Source organism: Xenopus tropicalis, chromosome 2, assembly GCF_000004195.4.
Source record: "Xenopus tropicalis strain Nigerian chromosome 2, UCB_Xtro_10.0, whole genome shotgun sequence".
NCBI classification, from domain to species: domain Eukaryota; kingdom Metazoa; phylum Chordata; class Amphibia; order Anura; family Pipidae; genus Xenopus; species Xenopus tropicalis.
In genome coordinates this window covers 155,039,098-155,060,958 of record NC_030678.2, presented here as the reverse complement: position 1 = coordinate 155,060,958, position 21,861 = coordinate 155,039,098, and the positions used below count along the sequence as shown (strand labels likewise).

General features: G+C 39.7%; 1 protein-coding gene across 1 annotated transcript; it reads right to left on the bottom strand.

Moving 5' to 3' along the window:
- Positions 1–564: 564 nt before the first annotated feature.
- urad (ureidoimidazoline (2-oxo-4-hydroxy-4-carboxy-5-) decarboxylase) lies at positions 565–16,311 on the bottom strand. The gene is made up of 2 exons (XM_012957933.2): positions 16,085–16,311; positions 565–2,789 (listed from the first exon to the last, which is right to left on the bottom strand). The coding sequence occupies exons 1-2, from the start codon at positions 16,257–16,259 to the stop codon at positions 2,437–2,439; spliced, it is 528 nt and encodes a 175-aa protein (XP_012813387.1). The 5' UTR covers positions 16,260–16,311; the 3' UTR covers positions 565–2,436.
- Between the last annotated feature and the right edge of the window lie 5,550 nt (positions 16,312–21,861).

Genomic DNA, 21,861 nt, shown 5'->3' with positions numbered 1-21,861 from the left:
AAATGTACGAATTTTGATAAATAACCCTCTCGGTGCTATAATACATTATAGATATAATAATTTTAATTCTTCTTCTCCTATACATCTTTTGTATGGTCTCAGCTATGCATCACTAAGCAAAGTTTATACAATTATGTTCATCAAATGATCACGTTTCCTCCCAATATTTTGGAGAAATGAGTTAAACAGGCGTTATTTAGGGCTGGTTAATCTCAGTGTATGTGTGTTTGCAACTAAAGGACAGCAATAAAAACAAATAAATAACTTGAGGTGGATAAACATCATGGTGCCATAAAAAGCACATTGGAAACCCAACACGGCTCATTTCAACAATTGTGCTCACTCGAACACAGCAAATATTGTAATCAGGGAGCCAAAAAGAAAACAAGCACCAGTGTGAAGCATCGGCACCTCTCCATTGTATATTTCCCCTTGCTTCCAGCCATTATGGGCTATATATGTGGCTGGGACCGCATTTGCTGCCCAACTTAACGGAGACCACCAGCAGTTTTACACAATGCAACTTCATGCCGGGCCTCGACTGCAGAAAGAGACATAATCCCCAAGGTTTGACTAATATTTATTTTAAATTCCAGTTATTGCTGGATTCCAGTCTGGGTTACATTGTTTAAATTTGCACATTAAATTTAATTCTGTTTCTTACAATGAAATATCCTCTAATACCCTATACAAAAAATGCAACGGGTGGAATTGGACTTTTGGGATTATTTTGTTAGTTCCCTTTCCAAAGATATTTCTATATTGGACACAAACATGGAGTGTTTTTGTTTTTTATATTGTGTGTGTCTGTCTGTATTACTTGATTTTATTTAAAAAAAAATACAATCTATAAACAATGTTTAAAAAAAAAAAAGTCAAATAATACAGACACCAAACAACATCTAAACATCTAATATCTATACACACACATATATTTTTTTTAGTTTTAATTATAGGGTAAAAGTCAATGTATAGGCTTCTAGGAAAAAAAATATAAGAAACAACTTTTAATGGATATATGTGAATTTACAATTAAAATAAAATGATATTCGTGGACTAAACGCGTTTCTGTTTGTACAATTTAAATCAATGATAGCCTCATATTTTTACAACATGAACACACATATACACAGAAACATATACACACAGATATTATATTATTGTGACAGAACAGCACAATTCTATTTCAAATATTCATTTTCTCATTATTACATATTATTTTGGTTATGAACTTGTTTTGAAATATCTTATAAACTACATTATTTTTTGATACCCAGTATAGGTATGGGATCTGTTATCTGGAAACCCATTATCCTGCAAGCTCCGAATTACGGAAAGGTCATCTCCCATAGACTCCATTATAAGTAAATAATTCTAATTTTTAAAAATGATTTCCTTTTTCTCTGTAATAATAAATCAGTACTTTATACATGATCCCAACTAAGATATTGTTAATCCTAATTGGAGGCAGAACAGTCCTATTGGGTTTATTTAATGTTTAGTAGACTTAAGGCATGGAGATCTGAATTACAGAAAGATAATTTATCCAGAAAACCCCAGTTCTCGAGCATTCTGGATAATAGGTCCCATACCTGTATACAGAAAAATACAGAGTTTTCTGTAACAATCACATGGGTAATTTGGATTACCACTAACATGTCACTTTTATTAGATACAATTAGATAAATTAGATAAATATTTGACAGCTTTCCTCTACTGGTAATAAAATAGATTATCCAAACCACTTTTAAATCAATTTTTATTCTTTTATTTCCTTTCTGTGTTTTTTATAATCAGATACAAGCCACATCATTTTTTTGACGCGCGTGTCGGTTTTTTATGCTGCGCGACAGATTCACTCATCACTGCTGAAAACAATCTTCCTTATGTTTCTTCCATGTAATTCTAATCATTTAGCCATTTTCTAAATGTATTTTTCCTTATATTTTGGTTTCAATTTATTATAAACATTAATGTAACATCATTTTGTGATAAGTTGGTTTTGAGATATTTTCTAATTTGAAAATAGTCAAAAACGTAAAGAAAAAGTCTGCCAATCTTTGAATTAATCTCAAAAGTTTAAATTGAAATTTTAGTTACATGTTTTGCTCTTATTTAATCGTGAAAATTGAATTTAATCCATTTAAAAAGAGGATTCAACTTTAATTTTGTTAACACAAATTTTAAGACTATCTCTGATGTGTTCTTTACCGTCCGTAAATTATTATTATCTATGTCATTTCCATTAAGTAATAAAACAACGATTGAAAGATAAACCACTAGACATAAAAAAATATGTTAACATCTCTTGGTTGCAATGAAACATTAAAGAAATGTCAATATTTTCAAAAAAAATTCAAACAGTGTATTTATTTTTTAATAAACCAAGATTTGGCTGCAAATCTAATTTCTACAAGTCTAATACTGTTTCAGTATTTATAGTTTGGTGGGTAATTTTACATTAAGGAACAAATCATTTACTCTCAGATGACAAATCTTTTTGACTTCGGCGATGCCTATTTGTAGCTCCTGCGACTGCTCGTTCTGAAGACGAGAAGCCAATTCCCGCATTATTTTGTTTTTGTCGGACATTTTGGCACATATGACAAAGGGGAATCCAAATTTTGCCTTGTATTGTGAATTGAGAAGGTTTAATGTTTCTCTCTCTTTGGGAGTCAGCGCTGTAAGTCCTGCTTGAGCTTGCTCAGTCTGAGACTCGTCAGTGAGTGTTCCTCTCATAAGGTCTCTCCCAGCTAAGTCAGGGTGGCATCTTAATATTCCTTCTTTTCCTGTTGCAATCAAATGATACATTTTTAAGTTGTTGGACATTATAGGTAAAGAAGAAACAAATCACATTTGACATATTTTACTGTAAATTGTATGTGTGTAGAATTTTTTTACATACTACTACTTAAATATGTTGATTAGTGACGGGCGAAATACTTTGCCAGACATGGATTTGTGGTGAATTTCTGTGTTTTGTCACTGGCAGATTTTTTTCACAGAACAGGTGAAAAAATTTTGCCTGCATCAAAAATTGTCGCTCGCATAAAGAAAAATTGTCTACGCTTAAAAAAAGTCACGTGCATCGATGATGCGTCAAAGAAATGATGAATGCAACTTTTTTCGGCGTGTGATTTCTTTTACATGTGGACAATTTTTTTTCGGCATTTTGCACATTTTTCGCCATTTCACGAATCTTTGAAAAGATTTGCAAATCGGGGACAGATTCGCTCATCACTAATGTTGATAGAACACATGGCAAGATTAAGGGGCACATTTATTAAAATGTGAAACCAAAAGAAAAAAAAATGACCCACTTTCTATTCATTCCTATAGGTTTTTTCAAAGAGTATTTATCAAGACAAAATCCCATAGGAACGAATAGTTGTTTCACACTTTAATAAATCTGCTCCTAAGTGCTAAATAAACAAGAGACACAAGACAAAGATTTCAAATTCTGTACTCGCAGTAATAAATTCTCCATGATTCTTACTTGTTGCACCCTGATTTATGCACTGTTGCCTCACGCCTTGGCTCAGTTTTTTGTGCTCCTACAATGAGAGCACCATGCACTGAATCTATCTGAATACTGTGCTGCCTGTGGTTGGGGGCACACGTATGTCCCCTGGAAACCCCCCTAGCATGTGTGTTATTCAGATGTGCAGTTTAGGGGACACTGGGGTACACAAGATACTGCAGAGCCATATATGCTCCCTTGCAACCCCTTTTGCATACAACTTTAGAAACAATATTGCCATTATTCTGTATTTTCTGCCATAAAGCAACACAATAAAGAGGTTTATTAAAACTCTCATAAATCACATATCCCAACATATTCATTACTTAAATAAAGCTCTAATGGGCAGGGCCTTTTTACCTCTGATACCAGTTATCACTTATTTGTAATGAGTATGCTCGATGTATACACCCATCTATTGTACAGCAAAGCATGCATTTATAGATATGTACTAATAATAATAACTATGGACCTTATTAGAAAACTGGTAAATAAAACCAAACTTTCCAACAGAGAATGCACTGCATGTTGGGCAAATAAAGTTTCTGCTGAGTGTTTTATCAAATTAAAGAAGTTGTCAATATTGGAACAAAAATTACATCAAAATAGCATCCATTTTCGTCAATGAGCAGGAAATTTGTTGTTATTGTTATTTTTTTATTGTTTTTTGTTTAAACAGTCCAGGTAAGCAATGTTGCCTTAAAGATGATCTATTTTCAACTTAATTTCTTTATGTTGGAAAATAAAAGAAGATACAGTTGGACAATAGCAGCAAAATGATTTGTTCCTCAGCAAAGACAGGGGTTATTTTGACTAAAATAGCCTGCAACTGTGGGCAGTGTCAATTGCAGTGATTACAACAACCTGTTTTGTTCAAATCACAACGTATTTTCACACTATTGTGCAATTTGGATAATTTATCTGTGGTAATTTACACAGACAGATTGATTCAATGATTTAAATACAATTGCTACAGTTCTATATTGGTATAGAGTCACTATATATATGATACTTGATATATATATATATATATATATATATATATATATATATATATATATATATATATATATATATATATATATATATATATATACTATATTGGTATAGAGGGCTCTGACATGCACATAGTTTGTGTTCTGACTGCCCCAAATTGCAATTCTCATTGGCAGCAACAAAGTGGTAGTTTTAGGGGGCAATATCCCAAACTACTTCCTGTTACAGTCAGAGCTGCATTATTTCTGGTCATGTGATCTGTAAGGGAGCATGCTGACCATCACAAAATGGTGGCTCAAGGGAAAATATGTAAAAGGGCCATATTTACTGATATACATGTTCCAGTTTGTTAAGATTTTTTAATAGTTCACTTAATATGATATACATCTATTGAATAAGTATTCAGTCTGGGGGTATATGCTTTAATAGAAATAGTAAGCACATAGTTCAGACTGCTGCCCACCCTGAGTGTCGGTATCTACATTTAATGAGTTGCCCTTATTTCTGGAGATTTTGCAAGCTCTGTGTGCCAGAAACTTTTAACTACAACAACTGAAAAAAAAAGAATAGCAAGAAAGAAACCTTGCAGTCCATGGAGTGTTGTCTCCTAAGCCAGGTTTATAGGCCTTTGTCAGGGAGAATGTGATGACACGGTAATAAAATCATTTGGTGGCTAGGTTGGGTATCCAGGAGAATAATGTAATAGGTTTGTGGAATTTATGGCTTCCCCCAAGCAGTGACAAGATAAGATGTTTAGGATATCTCCAAGCTTTTCAAGCTGAGCAGTCCGAGGCTTTGATGTGTTCCAACCTACAGAGCCGCTCAATGCTACTCCGGTGTGGGCCCTGGAAATGTAGCTATTGTGGGACAGTGAAATATATCTGTTAAAGGAAACGGTCGGGATTTGCACTTTCACAGCTCAGCAGGAGCTGTCACCAAAAGGAAGTTATCATTATAGTTTATGTTCCTTTAAACACAGACTTAAATGGTTAAATATTTCATTTCACAACTGGCGAATAATTTACTAACCAGTGTATCGTGTATAAAGTATTTCATGTATATAATGTCACTTCAGAATTAATAGAAGATAATAATACAAGCCAGCATGGCATTTTCTTGACCCTGGCTGAGCTGTGTGCTATTATAGGATATATTTATTTCTATAGAGTTTCTTGGATCCAGCAGTGTAGGCTGGCTATTACCCAGTATAGTTAGTATAGGTGCGCAGGCTACTGTATGCTCAGAATATTCATTCTTGGTGAGAACATTATAAGATATTCACCCGTAGTGGTGTAACCAGAAGTTACTGGGTCTCACAGGAAAATCATTTTTGGGCCCCTCTTTAGTAATAAGACATTTTTCATGACTTTGCTTATAAACTAGTGTTGAACTGAACCCCTATATCTCCTGGGCCCCCTGCAGGCTCAGGGTCTGCATCCTCTAATCTGTTTTTAACACCCCTGTTTGACACATTTAGTGTTATTCGAGGAGCTTCTCATTGACATGAACCTCCAGGTCCCCCAGCATACAGTATATCTCCTTTATTGGTAGTAGAAAAGTGGCATCTGTTGAGTTTAAGGGTGGTCATACATGGTGCAATAAAAGGTGCCAACAGTCTGATTTAGCAGATTATCGGCCTGAGTATGGGTCCCTCACATGGGCCCACCAGACCAATATCTAGCCAATGGTAGGCATATTGGTGGAAAGATCCACTCGTTTGGAGACCTTGCAAAACAACTGGATCTGTGTATGGCCAGCTTAAGTTGATCAGCAGCAGGTGAGTTTCATCTAGGCGACCTTCTGATGGAAGCCTTTACTTAGTGACATAATTAAATGGGGGTCTGCTTGCTTCAGGGACATGATTCCCTACCCAGCACCGCATCAAACCCCTGAAGTAGACCAAATGGCCCGAACCAAAGGGTTCTCATAGATGAAGGAAGCCTCAGACAGCCCATTCATAGATCAGCAGCAAGTTCAGCACAGCAGGTTAGTCATTACTGCTTTAGATCCTTTTCCTTTACCCAATTGCATTCTTGATTGACCTGTTTTTTATTACTGTTCCTGTCGCTATGGTAAATCACCCTTCGCAGACCTTGCTTTACTACTCCCTTGCATACAATACAATGCTGAAACCATTCAAAGGAAAAGGGGAATTCAGCCACTGCAAAAATAAATGCAAAAAAATATAGGTAAAGGGTAAAAAAAACCCTGAAAAGTAAGAGTTTTCAAGAATTACACTTTATATCTACAGGCCTTCCTAAATCTAGAGGTATGGTGATTATCCAAATATTTTGAATGCAAACCAAAGGTCACTTGGGGTAGATAGGTGGAAAATGTCTTTTGGTTGCTTTATGTATTTCTTGATCTATGACAGACTATACAACAATGTCTTCATATAGCTGCCACCTTGTTGGGGTCCTCACCAGGGTCAGGCTGGGCCTGTGGAGCACTGGGAGAAAACTTGGTGGGCCCTGGCTCTCATGGGCTGCTCCTATCCAGTGCCGCTGTCTGGGATCTGAGGCCCCAGTATTTACTTTGCCTAGGCTGCAAGAGAGCTGGAAGGAGTAGGTTTTAAGTGAGATGGAAGGTATGCAGTGAGGCGTAGGGAGAAGATAGTGATGGGGGAGTTTGCCACCAGGGTAGGCATTTGAGGTGCTGGCCCAGTGAGCCCTGGACCCTCCAGCCTGAAACAACAGCAATAAGGGCAACTGAGATTTAACAGATTGAACTCATTGTAACCATTCCTGATAAACCCTACAGTGGGTTCCTATGGCAATATATAAATAATAGTAATAATAATAGCCCAAAGTACCATATAGATCACAAGTTTGTGGCCTCCTAGAATGTTCTTCCTTTATCACTTCCTGGTATAGCAAACCCCACCATATATACATGACCATCATATCTATACTTATAGCATGAAATTATTTACATATAAGTGCATGTGCATACAGAATTAATTGGAATGTCTGTTAAACAAAGTATTTGGTAAAACTATGTAAAAGCCTGAAAGGGGCCGTATAAGGAGGAAATGGAAATGACGGCTTCTATGTTATTATCTGGCTCATTGACATGCTCAGGGCTGCACTCACTGCAGGGCGATCAAGATAAGCAGGATGTATGTAGCTACAAATTGCTGCGAGCAGTCTGAGATACTGAAGACTATGCTTTGAAATGCAGAAATGACACGGGGCAGACTCTGGCCGAAGGACGGATTCCACTTGCTATTGAGCTCCTCAGTACTAGGCAAAAAATTCCTGTATTCAAATAATTACTGAATATTTCTTCCCATGTTATGGCTATGTGTTTTTTATTATTATATAATATATTATACATTATATAATATTATATATTACATAATATATTATTTATTATTCACTGCTGCGGGAGGGTCATTGTTAGAGATAGGGGCTCCGAGCAATGCAGAAATGCTGGGTTGGACTGGCCCACTGGCATATTGTGAGAAATCCTTGTTGCATGTGCCGGGGGATGGCGAGGATTTCATCAACATGGGATAGGTGGTCAGTAGCATTGGGGGCCCTTTAACTTAGGTCCTCTAGGTGGGCCCAAGGGCCCTGGTTTGACACTGACCAGGAATGATCAACACTGGTCCTGGTTCACGCGCCTTAGGTTCAGAGATGTATGTATTTATAAATAGGTTGTAGAGGTGACATCATGCGCGCGGCTTCGGGTGACATCACTTCTACCAAATGTGACATCACATACTCTCAACAGCACCTGTCTGGACCCTCATCCCCCTGCTCTGCTGCTGGATTTCCACAGGTCTGGTGGAGGCTGGGGAGGGTTTTTATTTATTTTTTTAATTTTAACGATTATATAGGCATCCAAGGGCGACCCCCCTAGGCATAAACATTTGGGTGCCTATATATATAATACAGCCCTGCTTAGGTTCCAAGACAGGAAAACTTTGGGAGCAGAGGAAGAGTGTACTTCCCCCAATCTGACCCGCACCCATCCCCAACCAGCAATGTTCATCCATATTTCAACCCTAACCCACCAGACCTAGGGGTAAACCAGCAGGTCCCGCGGGTTTGCGGGTCAACCCACACATCACTTACCAGAAGCATAATAACATAATCTACATAATAACAGATGCCCATGTACTGAAGGAAATCTGCACTCACAGGTTTTAATGCAAAGCCAATGCGTTGGCTGTTACACCAGCCTTTCTTAACCTCAACAGCTGAACTGTAGGCTTTGCATGAAATTCATCTTTTTTGACCAAGATAAGACCTTTGAGTACTGATTTTCTTCAATATACGAGAATCTAAAATATTCCATATACATCCCCGGAAACTGGAGCTTCTATTCTTCTTACCATGGTTTAAAGCTTTCTCCATAGACAGCAACAGAACAGCATTCCTATTGGAATAAGTGGGTTCCTATAGCTGTTTGCAAAGTATCTCTCAACCAGTTGGTTCCTTTCATGTGCATAAAAGCATCTCCATAGAGAATAAAGGCTTAGCCTAACATTGTACTGTTACTTCAATAAAATATAACCTTTAAATCAAACTAGAATGTATTCCCAATGTTTATTCACAAATAATGTGAGTACCTGCAGTTTGTACCCAGAGTGCTTAGTGGCTTATTTCATTATAAAGTTTCCCATCATGCACTGGCTGCGTGTAAGTGCCACAGTTACAGTAAGTAGCAGCTTGTGTGCATGGAGGCCGAGGGGAAGGCTGTTGCATTTTCAGCAGGGCCCTGGTGTAAGTGTCTGACAGCTGCTCCATTAGGTGCCTGAATAGAGGGCAGGTCCTTTCCTACAGGATGTCATCTTTGTCTCTCTCCCTTTCATCCTGCTGAATTCCCCTCCTCTTTTTGTGTACAGAGATACTTTCCCTTTATTCTTTGCCCTCCTCACTGCTCCTCCTCTTCCTAATCTGTTACCAATTCTTTGGAGAGCTGGCCCTTTACTTTTGTGCCTGTTAGTCAATTCGGGCTATTACTGACTGCATGTGCATATGCCTCCCCACGGCCTATGGGGCTGATACTGACTGTATGTGAACAGACTTGCTATTCATTAGGGTTGGCACTGAATGGGCTGCCCAACTGGAAGGCCACATCTGGATGTAGGTTAGCATTTCCACCTTATGTTAATGTCAAAAACTGATACTCACTGGATAATTATTGGGTTCAGATTTACTAATTCAAGTCACAAAATGTTTATGAGAAACCTCTAAGCACTGGGATTTTACCTTGCTTTAAGCCTATGCAATAAATGGTTTAGACTTAGATAGTGCATATATTGGTGGAAGTCATGCAGGAAACGCCATACTTACTGCCATGAGAAACTTTGGGGCCCTGTACAAGTTATTTATATGGGGCCCCCCATTGAACACAAGTGCACAGTACCAAAATTTTGGCCACTCCTCTTGTAGATGCCAAATAAACAGCTGATGTTACTCTATAATGAGCAGTTCAGGCTGATGCCACACTGAGCGTATGGCGTATATTTTAAAATACCGCCATACGCTCCTATATGTGCCTGCACTCGAATGAATGGAATACGCTCGGGTGCAGCCACATGTAACCGACATCCGCCGAAGATACGAAGTCTCACATTTTTTGGCGGATATCAGCTACATGTATCTGCACCTGAGCGTATTTCATTCGTTCGGGTGCAGGCACAAGGTAGGGTAAGTGCACAGTAGCGGGGCGTATTCTTGGCAAGCGTATTTCGGCTTGCCGAGGCATCAGCCTTATATAAAGAGTTCCACTGATTAATGTGCTAAAATATTAGTCAGTTTCCGGGGGTCAGCAAAGTTTGCCCTAGTTTAATCCTTCCTGCCCCTACTCTATCATTGTTTGATAAGTAACTTACTTAAGTTTAGGGGCCCAATAACTAGTCAGTAGTAGTTCAGAAAAAAAAAAAATAATGTGCTACTTACTAAGTCAGTCGTTTAACTGGGGGTCAGTGGAGTTTATACTTAAGTTTGTTTAAGAAGTTTTTGCATACGTTACATAAATTCCGTAAGCGTAGGGGGCTCAATAAACAGTAATTTCACGTCTGGAAAGTTTATGTAGGAGAAACTCATATAATTCAGTAAACAGATCCCAATATAAACAGCTGATGTTACGCTATAATGGGCAGTTCACATAAATAGTTAAAATGGTGCTAATAAGTCAGTCAGTTTATTGAGGGCGGTTAAATTAACCTTAAGTTTTTTTTATTCATTGGGGGTCAGTGGAGTTTGCCCTTGCCTGCCCCTGCAAAACTTCTCTGCATTGTCTTTAGCTTGATATGCAAGTTACGTCAGTTTCTAGGCAAGTTGCATAGGTTTCTGGGTAGTTTTTGCAGTAGTTACGTACAGTTTTGGCGTAACTTTATATGTAACTTACACAATTTGCATAACATCACAATGTGAAAGATTTCACAGGGCCCATCACACTACATCTCTTCGCCCCAATGGCGGCTCTGCTTACTGCCTGCTCACGCCAAGGGGCTGATTTACTAACCCACGAATCCGACCCGAATTGGAAAAGTTCCGACTTGAAAACGAACATTTTGCGACTTTTTCGTATGTTTTGCGATTTTTTCGGATTCTGTACGAATTTTTCGTTACCAATACGATTTTTGCGTAAAAACGCAAGTTTTTCGTATCCATTACGAAAGTTGCGTAAAAAGTTGCGCATTTTTCGTAGCGTTAAAACTTACGCGAAAAATGCGCAACTTTTCGCGTAAGTTTTAACGCTACGCAAAATGCGCAACTTTTTACGCAACTTTCGTAATGGATAGGAAAACTCGCGTTTTTACGCAAAAATCGTATTGGTAACGAAAAATTCGTAAAGAATCCGAAAAAATCGCAAAACATACGAAAAAATCGCAAAGTACCGATCATTACGAAAAAAACGCAATCGGACTCCATTCGACCCGTTCGTGGGTAAGTAAATCAGCCCCCAAGTGTTCAGTACAAAGTTCCCTTGTGTTCCAAAAATTAACAACAGCACCACTAGTGCAAGGATGCACAGAACTAGCATTAGACATGAGTGCAAGATGCAGTAATATCTTGCTAACCCTTATAAATAAGGCTGCATTTAATTAGAGAGGAACAGAGGTGTTGCAGGAAGGGTGAATCTAGGGTTTTGCCTCAATAAAAGGTGGGAATGGAGAAAACCAGAAGGCGAGGGAAAGGGAGACAATGTGCATGGTTTCTGCCAAGTCCAAAGAGGGACATATTGTGGCTTATTGCTGTGGAATCACTAGTTGGTATGTAGGAGTACTTGTAGCTGGTCAAGTTTGAACAAACTGCCCAATGGAACGAAACATTAAAGGGATACTGTCATGATTTGTATGGGGTACTTCTTATTTCTAAATTACACTGTTTACATAGCAAATAATTCACTCTAACATTTAAAATTTTATTCTTAAACCAACAAATTTATTTGTTTTATTTTACAATATTATATATGTAATATTGGTGTGTAGGCGCCATCTCAGTGCATTGTGCCTGAGTCTGAGCTTTCAGAAGGAGCCAGCGCTACACATTAGAACTGCTTTCAGCTAACCTATTGTTTCTCCTACTCCCATGTAACTGGAGGAGTCCCAAGCTGGACTTGGATTTCTTACTATTGAGTGCTATTCTGATACCTACTGGGAGCTGCTATCTTGCTCCCTTCCCATTGTTCTGCTGATCGGCTGCTGGGAGGGGGGTGATATCACTCCAACTTGCAGCGCAGCAGTAAAGTAAGACTGAAGTTTATCAGAGCACAGGTCACATGGCTGTGGCACCCTGGGAAATAAAGAATATGGCTAGCCCTATGTGAAATTTCAAAATTAAATTTAAAAAAGTATGTTTGTGTTTTGAAAACAGATTACAACGCAGGATTCTGCTGGAGAAGCTCTATTAACTGATGAGTTTTGAAATAAACATGTTTCCCATGACAGTGTTCCTTTAAGTAGATAATCTTCTTCAATCCAGTGTTGTCCTGGGATTCTCTGGCATGTTTGGACAGCTTGGGGAATAAGAAGGCTTCTCCTGTTAATACAGCCTTTATTATCTCAGCGGTGCACCATTATTTACAGGAATTGCGGGGACGGTAACTGAGTGAGGGGCTGCCGAATGCATTTAAATACAGAGAGCGTCTGCCTTGACTTTTATAAAAGCATTTTTCAAGGATTTTCCCCAGACTGCAGTGTCTCTATCCAGCTATAAATCATCAGGATATCTGCCTGAGCCTAACTCAACATAGAATGATCTTGGCAGTAGAAAGCACCAATGCCCCCATGTAGGGTACATGAATATATGGAGAGAAGCTTTCAGGTGACAGTTTTGTCCACACGTTATATCTGTGCCAGTGCTCAGTGACTGCAATGAGGGGGGAATCCTTGTCAGCCCCAAAAACACAAGTTTAATCTATGAGTTTAAAGGTTACAGTAATAAAAAAAACACAAATACAAGAGTATTGTAGAAATGATACCTATATTGGCTAACAATAAAAATACATTGCAAGCTTTCGGAGCTCTAAGGCCCATTCTTCAGGCAAAATACAAACTCTCTAGCAAAAGGGCTCATGTTAAGGAATTCTATTATTTTACTTACAAGGGTGCCTAGGAGGATAGAAGATAGTTAAATGGGTTGTTAACAGCCCCTAAGGGCTTAAGTGGACTGCACTGATTGTATTTATTAGATGTGTCCCTGATTTTTCAAATGATCTGATAACCTTAGACAAAAACTCAGAGAAGCCACCATCTGTGTAACATTAGGGTTTGCCTGAATCCAGCAGCTTAGCGCCATCTAGGGGTAAAAAACGGCACTGACATCTGGAAGGGACAGGTAAGTTACAATATCAGCAATAGCTTTCCAGTATTTTGCTGGGTTTGGAATATTCTACTATGTTAACTTAACTTGCCCTCTCTATTAATCATCAGGTCTCATGTCTCTTATATAAATGCTGCATTTAAATAAGGGCCTGCGCAGAGCAAGAGTTGTTCTTTATCTTTCAATCTGAGTGTTATTTTACCTCCCTTGGACCGATTCGGCAGCTTATCGGCCCATGTAGGCGCAGAACCGAGGGGCCTGGCCGACCGATATCTGGCCTGAAATTGGGCAGATATCGATCGGGCAGGTTAGAAAATCCAGTCGGATCGGGGACCGCATCGGCTCGTTGATGTGGTCCCCGAACTGACTGCCCCATTGCCACGTGTAGAATTCGATCGTTTGGCCCCAGGGCCACACAATCGAATTCGCCTCCATGCCTCCCCGATATCGCCCACCCGTAGGTGGGGATATCGGGTGAAGATCCACTCGCTTGGCGACATCGCATCCTCCAGCCCAATCATGTGTTTGCAGACGAGAGACACCAAGATTATTTTGCACACTTTATGGTAAAATTGGACCAGTTTCCATTAAAAAATACTGTGGGAACAGTTATTAACAGTGGGCACCTATTGCAGAGATTTCTATGGAGGGATTACATTCCTAAGTGCTGTTTAGATGTATCTCTTACAGCCTGTGATAAACTCTTGGTTTCTAGGATATTTTATTGGTTATTATTACATAGAGACAGCCAATGGTTGCTTTAATTGATGGGCACACATTATATAGTATATAGCAGATATAAAATATATAATAGTTTTTCCATAGTCTTGGTTATCAGATTTATACTCAGGATGAAGCAACATGGCACATTCTATATTGCCAAAGTCCCAAAGACAGAGCTCTAAGCAATCAGCTTCTAAGCAATCAGTAGCTTCACCTGCTCGACTCATTGCCCCACCTGCCTGATATACACATGTAATGACAGCCTTGATAACCCAACGTCCTGAAGGCAGCTCAGGAGTTAACACAGGCATAAGGAACCAAGGTGCCAAACCTCATCTCAGAAAATGATGCTGGGGTGACCTCTAGTGTCCATTATTGGTCATTTCATACCTAGCCTTGGGAATTGTCTATTTGAAAGATTTCGATTCTTTTAGTGCAGATTGTAGCTCAGAGCAGAGAGGGCATTTGTCCTGAGCACCCAGCCTAATTATCCTGAGCACCCGGCCTAATTATCCTGAGCACCTGGCCTAATTATCCTGAGCACCCAGCCTCATTCTACTGAGCAACCAGCCTCATTCTACTGAGCAACCGGCCTCATTCTACTGAGCACCCAGTCTCATTGTTCTGAGCACCCAGTCTCATTGTTCTGAGCACCCAGTCTCATTGTTCTGAGCACCCAGCCTCATTGTGCTGAGCACCAAGTCTTATTGTCCTGAGAACCCGGCCTCATTCTACTGAGCTGGGCGCTCAGTCTCATTGTACTGAGCTAGTATTGCCACCTTTATCCTTTTAATACCTGAGCACCCAGCCTCACAAGAGCTCCCTTAACTATAAAATGTCATCAATAAAAATAAAGGGTTATATGATAGCACTTTATATATAGATAGATAGATCTATGCCATTTAGGGGTGAATTAATTGCTTATTAGCCATGCAGGGTGTGGATTCAATATGTATATTAAAGGGGTGGGGTGGTAACTGTATTGAATACACATGCTGCAAGTTGTATTCATGGATCAAGGATCTGTGTGCAGTTATCCATCCAGCTTGTAGCATGTGTATTCAATACATATCCTTTTTGGCTTTGTTCTAAGGCAGGGGTACACTGCAATGTCAGCAATCTAGTGCTACATTGCCAGGGCAATTAGCATTATTAGCAAAATTAATATTCCCCAAACATTTGTGGCTGGGTTTGTCAGAATAGCAGGTTGTACCCATGTAACTAAGTTCCATAATGTTGGCAGCAGTAACCTTTGGGGTACACCCACCCTGATCCAAAACAGTAAGCATAACATTTGTTATAAAAAGGCTAAAGTTGGGCAAGTATCAGATCTCAGGGAGACGTGTTGCTCATGTGTGCGGGGGAGTGGTGTACAATAAATTGAGGCTGATGCCACACGTGGCGTTTTTACACTGCGTATTTTCTCAGCCTAAAAATGCTGCACAAGCCACACAGCCCCTCACAATGGCGTTTTTCAGCCTAGTACTGGTAACGTAGCAAATCCCGTTTCCATGGTGCTAATAGTGCAAAATAGTAAAAAACGCAGTGTATTTCAGCTAGGTCTGGCAGCTGCCTTTGTGTATACATAGGAATAGCTTGCTGTGCAAATACTGGCGTATTTCAGCCAACGCTTGAAAAATCCGTGCTAAGGTGTTTTCTAGCGTATTTACGCTTTGTGTGATTTGCCTCGAGTCTTTTCAAGTTATTTCTATGGATGATGATATCGGGCGTTCTTCAGCCGCTGAGAGAATTAGAAAATACGCAGCGTAAAAACGCCACGTGTGGCATCAGCCTTAAAGCCCTTTGCTGGTGTGCTCACCCGTGCACCCTATTAACTTTCATTCTAGCCTCCTGATGGCTGAAGAGCAATAAGGCTCCTGAACACAAATTTCTGATTGGCTACACCTACTGTAGGTTTGTGAATTTGCCCGACAGTGCCAGTGTGCCACGAGCAGCCAAACACAGCTGGGAATCCTTTGGAATATATAGGCCCTCCCTGTTTCCGGTGCCCTAAATCAAATAAATATTGCTAGAAAACAGATTTGGTGCCAAGAAAACTTACCAGTCAGAGGGAGGGATTCAATGAAGTCATAGACGCTGTTTTCCAGCTCAGTTACACTAGCAAATGGAAATTGGGACCAAATTGCCGCAGTGATGATGGGACATCTTTCTATGATATTTCCGAAAATGTCCAAAAATTCCTCGTAGCTCATGGAGTTTATGGTGTTCAAGTCCATGTTGCTGAACCAGCGACAAAAGAATAAGTCTACTAAATAATCCCCAAATTGTCAGGGAATCTGCATTTGCCTGACTCAGTTAATAAGTTAAATTTTTAACCACCAGCCGAACCACGGGTCATTGACTCATACAGCTCTAGCAAGTTGAAAGTACAACTGTACAAGTGACTCTTCTACAGTACTGAGTGTAATGTATAAACAATGACTCCATATTAGCTCTTTGCTCTGCTTTAGGCCTCCTTTGCCCCACTGGTTAACTCACTGCAGTTGGTTGCACTGGATCTTAAGGCTGATGCCACACGGGGCTAATTCTCGGCCTGAGGAAAATTTCTAATAGTATGGGTGAAGACACATAGAATAGATAATTCTAAAAATAGAATTATCATTTACTGAAAATTGTCTCTATGTGTGTTTTAGCAGAGGCAATTCTCAGTATTGTCTATGGCAGGGTATTTTTTGGCATTTAGTAGCTACTACTAAGTAGCTCTGTGTGTCTTCAACCTAAAAACTGATCCAAAACCTCAGTCTGCTTTGTTGTTACTAAGGCCAAGGACTTCAGATAAGGTTTTATTATTAGAGCTGAGACAATAAAAAGAAGTGTAAAGCTGGCCATGCACACACCGGTACTATCGTACGAAACCCCGTTTCGTACGATATTCGGTGGGTGTATGGCATGTCGGCGAGTCGACCTATATCGCAGGAAGCTGTTGATATCGGACGACTCGCCGATCGGCCAGGTTAGAAAATTTTGATCGGGTGCCATAGAAGGCGCCTGACCAAAATCTGCCATCAGGGCTGAATCAGCAGAAGGAGGTAGAAATCCTATTGTTTCTACCTCCTTATCTGCTGTTTCAGCCCTGACTGTGTGTGGCGGATCTGACGATGTTTCGTGCTACCGATGGTCGCACAAAACATCGTCAGATCGCCACGTGTATGATAGGGATTAACTTACTAAATGCTGTGATAGAGGTTAAATTGCTTAATGCTGAATTTACACAATTTTGTTTTCAATCATGAAGGCCTGTGTATGTGTTACTTCAGTTGTTATGATTATCCTCATTATCTTGTCTTTGTCCAAGTTGCTCTGGCCTTGGGTATCTCAGCTAATTTTCAAGGCTAAGAAATCATAGTAAGCTTCAGTAGCCATTTTAATGAATTTCTGTTATTTGCTAATTACTGTAAGGCATATGTGCCCACCCATGCTACGTAAGCATAATGGGATGTGTTTACCTATCAACTATAAAAGTAATAACAAAACAAAATAAATTTGTACTTGTTTGCAATACACATACTGGTTGTATAGTTTGTACAAGTACCCTGATCAGCTCGCCTGAAGAGACATTTCAGATATCTTGCCATCACACAGAGATTAAATCGGACCGGTCCGTAACTGCTTATAGGGACAGTGCTACAGGTGCACAGACAGAGTTACAGAGATTTACCCTAACAGTTCGTGCTACAGGTGTTACAAACAGAGATTACAGGATTTAACCCTTACAGTTCATGGCCAGCTTTAAATTGAATTCTCTATTGATAACCAATATATTGTGCCACACAAACCACCACTGCCCCCTGCTGGCTGCCTGTACAGGCACATCCCCAGAGCTTTTCAAGGCTGCACATTAGTATGAGAGAGTTATAGTTGTTTTTGTTCCCCCAGATTCTCATAAACAATGGCACTTTGACCCATAGTGGCCTTTAGGCTGGAACCCTACGTGCTGCTTTGAGACTCCTAGGGAAAGAGCTGAACCACTCAATTAAATGAGTTAAATGGATCACAAGTTAAATGGGCAGGGCCCTGTTTTCCTTATATATTGGTTAGAATTTGCTTGTAATGCAGGTCCGGACTGGGAATCTGAGGGTTCTGGCAAATACCAGAGGGGCTGCTGTAAGATGCCATAGACACTCACTATTTATTGGGCTGGTGGGGGCTGTTTTGGTCTCTGTGTACTTTAAATGCCAGGGCCTATTTTGACTCCCGGTCCAGACCTGGTTTTGTTCCTTTGCAACTTTTGTTTGTGCTGCACACAAGGTGCCAAGCCACTGGGATGTAGATGAAACAATCCCTTTGACAAAAGCAGCAATCACTTCTACTGAACACTTCCTCCTCTTCTGAGGCATGAAAGCAACCCCTGGCACCAAAATGAGCTCCTTATAACCTTGACATTGTGCCCACTGTTTATTGTCACGTACGTGTACTGCCAGTCTTTCTCCTTAAGCGCAATGGGGGCACGCGGGTTTGGATTTACAATCAAATGGCACAATGTAGAAGCAACAAATGTTTTTTTAGATTTTTAAGACTCTAAAGACAGGCTGTACCATCTTGTACCTCTGGGGGGGGGAAACTATTTTTTTTTTTTTTTTTTGCATCATGATGCCCTACCTGCTGCTGATTGGCATAGCTTGCTTCAGCTAAGTGTAATTTCCTCCTACATCCTTCTCCATAAAGGATTTGGCTAAGGTACTCCTATTAAGAGTATAAGTGGCTGCCAGGGTCGGACTGGGCCACCGGGACACAGGGAAAAAACCGACCCTTGCCAGTCCAGACCCGACCCTTGACAGTCCATCCCTGACACTTTAAACTTATGCTCGCTCAGGGGAGGACGTGGTTAGGGAGGCTCAGTGGGGGCCCCTGTAGGGGGGTTAGGGGGTACTGGGGACGTGGCCAGTGGGGGCGCATACATACCCAACAATACATTTATCAACACTGAAATCCACCTTATAGCTGCCCACCACATATTTAGGGTAATGTAATAAACGTTTTAGAGCTGGCACCAAGTCTAGTAACCCACAGCAACCAATTAGATATTTGCTGAAACAGGGGACCAGCAATGCTTCCTGTTGATTGGTTTCAGAAGCTTAGCAGAAATGGAGAAAACCTTTACCCCTTGGGATATGTTCATAAATTGATGTTTTCCCTTACAGACACCCTGCTGGCATTGTGAAAATGGTGCCTCAGTCTGGACCTCAGCATAAAACACATTAAAAAGACTTCAAGTACGAAATCAAATCAACATTCCTTTAACTTTTGAGATTTATGGAAGTCATACAAGAAAAGTTTAAAAAAAAAAAGAATGACTTTGACCAAAGTGACATACATGGATAAAAAATTATTTTGTACAATAATATCAATGGTTGAAAGGGGTAAATTCACTTTTGGCAATAGGTTTTCAATTTTTTTGTGTTTTTGGCAAGTCCAGTTTGTAATTTTACCACCTATAGGGTCCAGTTTACCCTAGCAACCAGGCAGTGGTGTGAATGAAAGACAGAAAGATGAATAGGAGAAGGCTGAATAGAAGCATAAGTAATAAGAAATAACAATAATAATTACATTTTAGCCTCACAGAGCAAAAGGTTTCTGACTGCTGGGGGAAAGCTGGAGAGGGGCTGAAGAGAAAGTTCAATAATAATAATAAGACCAATTTGAAAGATGATATGAATAGAAGATTCTATAACATACTAAAACATCCCCTTTAAGACTAAAACAAGAAAAAACAATTCTTATATAATGCTTTAATGTTCTTAGTTAAAAAAACACATTCTGTGATTATCTATGATATACTAGCTTATTAAACCATTAATGGCACACTTAGTGGTTTTTCCAACAGCTGAAAGAAGGAGATTTGTCCCTGTTCCGCCCCATCCTGACTGGAATGGATTCCTGGTTTCTCCAACAGCAGAGCAACCAACGTGTGTGTGCTGTGAGCGTACGTGAAGTGAAAGAGCATTCTTTGTGGGGGAAAGTCAGTGCTTTCTATGTTCTTGTAAGTAAATCTATTGTAAAAATGGGGTACTTAGCATAACTGGATCTTCCAGTGTAGTCAGCTATTCTGTTGGGTATAAAATATAAACAGACATTTTGATTGGACTATAAGGTGAAAAGAAGTTTGCATTGGGCAACCAATACCATGGGCCCCCCTTGGGGAGAAAAACATGGATAAAATATAAAACATATTATATTGTGTATATAGTATATAGGTCAAATGTCTGTGAAATGTAACAGATGAAAATCCACAGGTTGGACATTCCAGCTCTTTGTGGGATACTCTCCCCTCACATAGGGGCCCTGAACTATCTGAACTACCCCTGAATAAGAGAGCTCATTTACCCAGACGCAAGTATAATAGGGCTACGGGCAACCCTTATAGTAGTTACCATAAGAGATATCCTAGTATTATTTGTGGGAAAGGCTAACTGGGATGCTAGCAAATCTCCCCATGGGCCCAGGTGTCAGTGGGCCCTCCTGCTCATCCAACCGTTTGACCTTGTATGCCTGTACCATATTCATTCCTCATTTCTACATGAAAAGAAAGAGGAGAACTATTAGAAAGGATACAAGAGAGTACCTAAAGAGGAGACACCTTAAGGAAAGATACTAGAAGAATACATGAAGTGAATAAGCAGATGTAGAAAAATAGTGGCCCCCTAAGTCTAAAATTGTCTGTACTTGATGTGTGCCATAGGCAGGGGGTAAGTACAGGGCTCTGTAGCACCTTACACCCATTGGTGCACCCTAGTTTGCTTATCTGAATGATGCACTAGTTAGGGGGTATCAAAGGTGCACCCATGTGCCAGAGAATATACAGAATACAGACAAAGCTTTATGAGAAATGCTCAGGTCTTTGCTTGCAAATACTCAGAGCATGTTATTATTTTTGTTATTTATTCATAAAGTGCTGACATACCCATCATTTTTACCTTGTGTCTGTTTGCCATGTGCGCTCTTTCACTCTCAGCTCATCTTCACTGATACAGGCCGCACATTCCCAGGCAGCAGCATCAGGGAAATATACACACATTCAAAATAATATTCATAGAAAAAAGTTTTGGGGCCTAGCGAAATACAAATAACATTACCAATACAGATGTACTGCAGATTTGGTATTTGCTTAGTAACCAGACACACATTTGCCTTCATTATTATTTGTATGTATATATATTTGTATATTCATATTTTGTAACCAATTTAAATGGGAAACATATCCTAATTATGAGTAGTGTTTATCTTCCATTTATTCTCCCTTATCGCTTTTGGAAAGTACTAAAATAATTGGATTAGTGCCTACTCATATAGGTAGGATTCAGAGGAGCCATAATGCTTGTGCCAGAGGGGACATACTTTCTAATGAGAAACATAAAGATCCCTTTGGCGTATGGGTCTGATTTACTTATCCATGCAGTCCATTTTCTTGAGAGAAGATAAATACTAAGAAATAATCCAATCTATATATATATATATATATATATATATATATATATATATATATAGAATATACCTCCCATTTAAAGGGCATCATATGAAAACTGTTATAGCACAACCAAAAAATGTACAATAATGCATAAACCAATTGCCCTTGACTGGGGTATCATTGAAAGCAAGAGAACTGAAAATGCAATGAAACTAGGGTTGCCACTCGGCCGGTATGTTACCAGCCTAGCTGATAAATTACCTGCCAAGGCCGGGGCCAGTATAACAAATTTACTAGCAATGTAATAGCCAGTAAATTTGTAATTTCCTTAAGTTCAGCCCCTGGCCCCTTAAGCCCCTGATCTGCTCACAATCTAGTGGAAACTTTTTCTCTTTCGCGATCTTCTTGGAGTT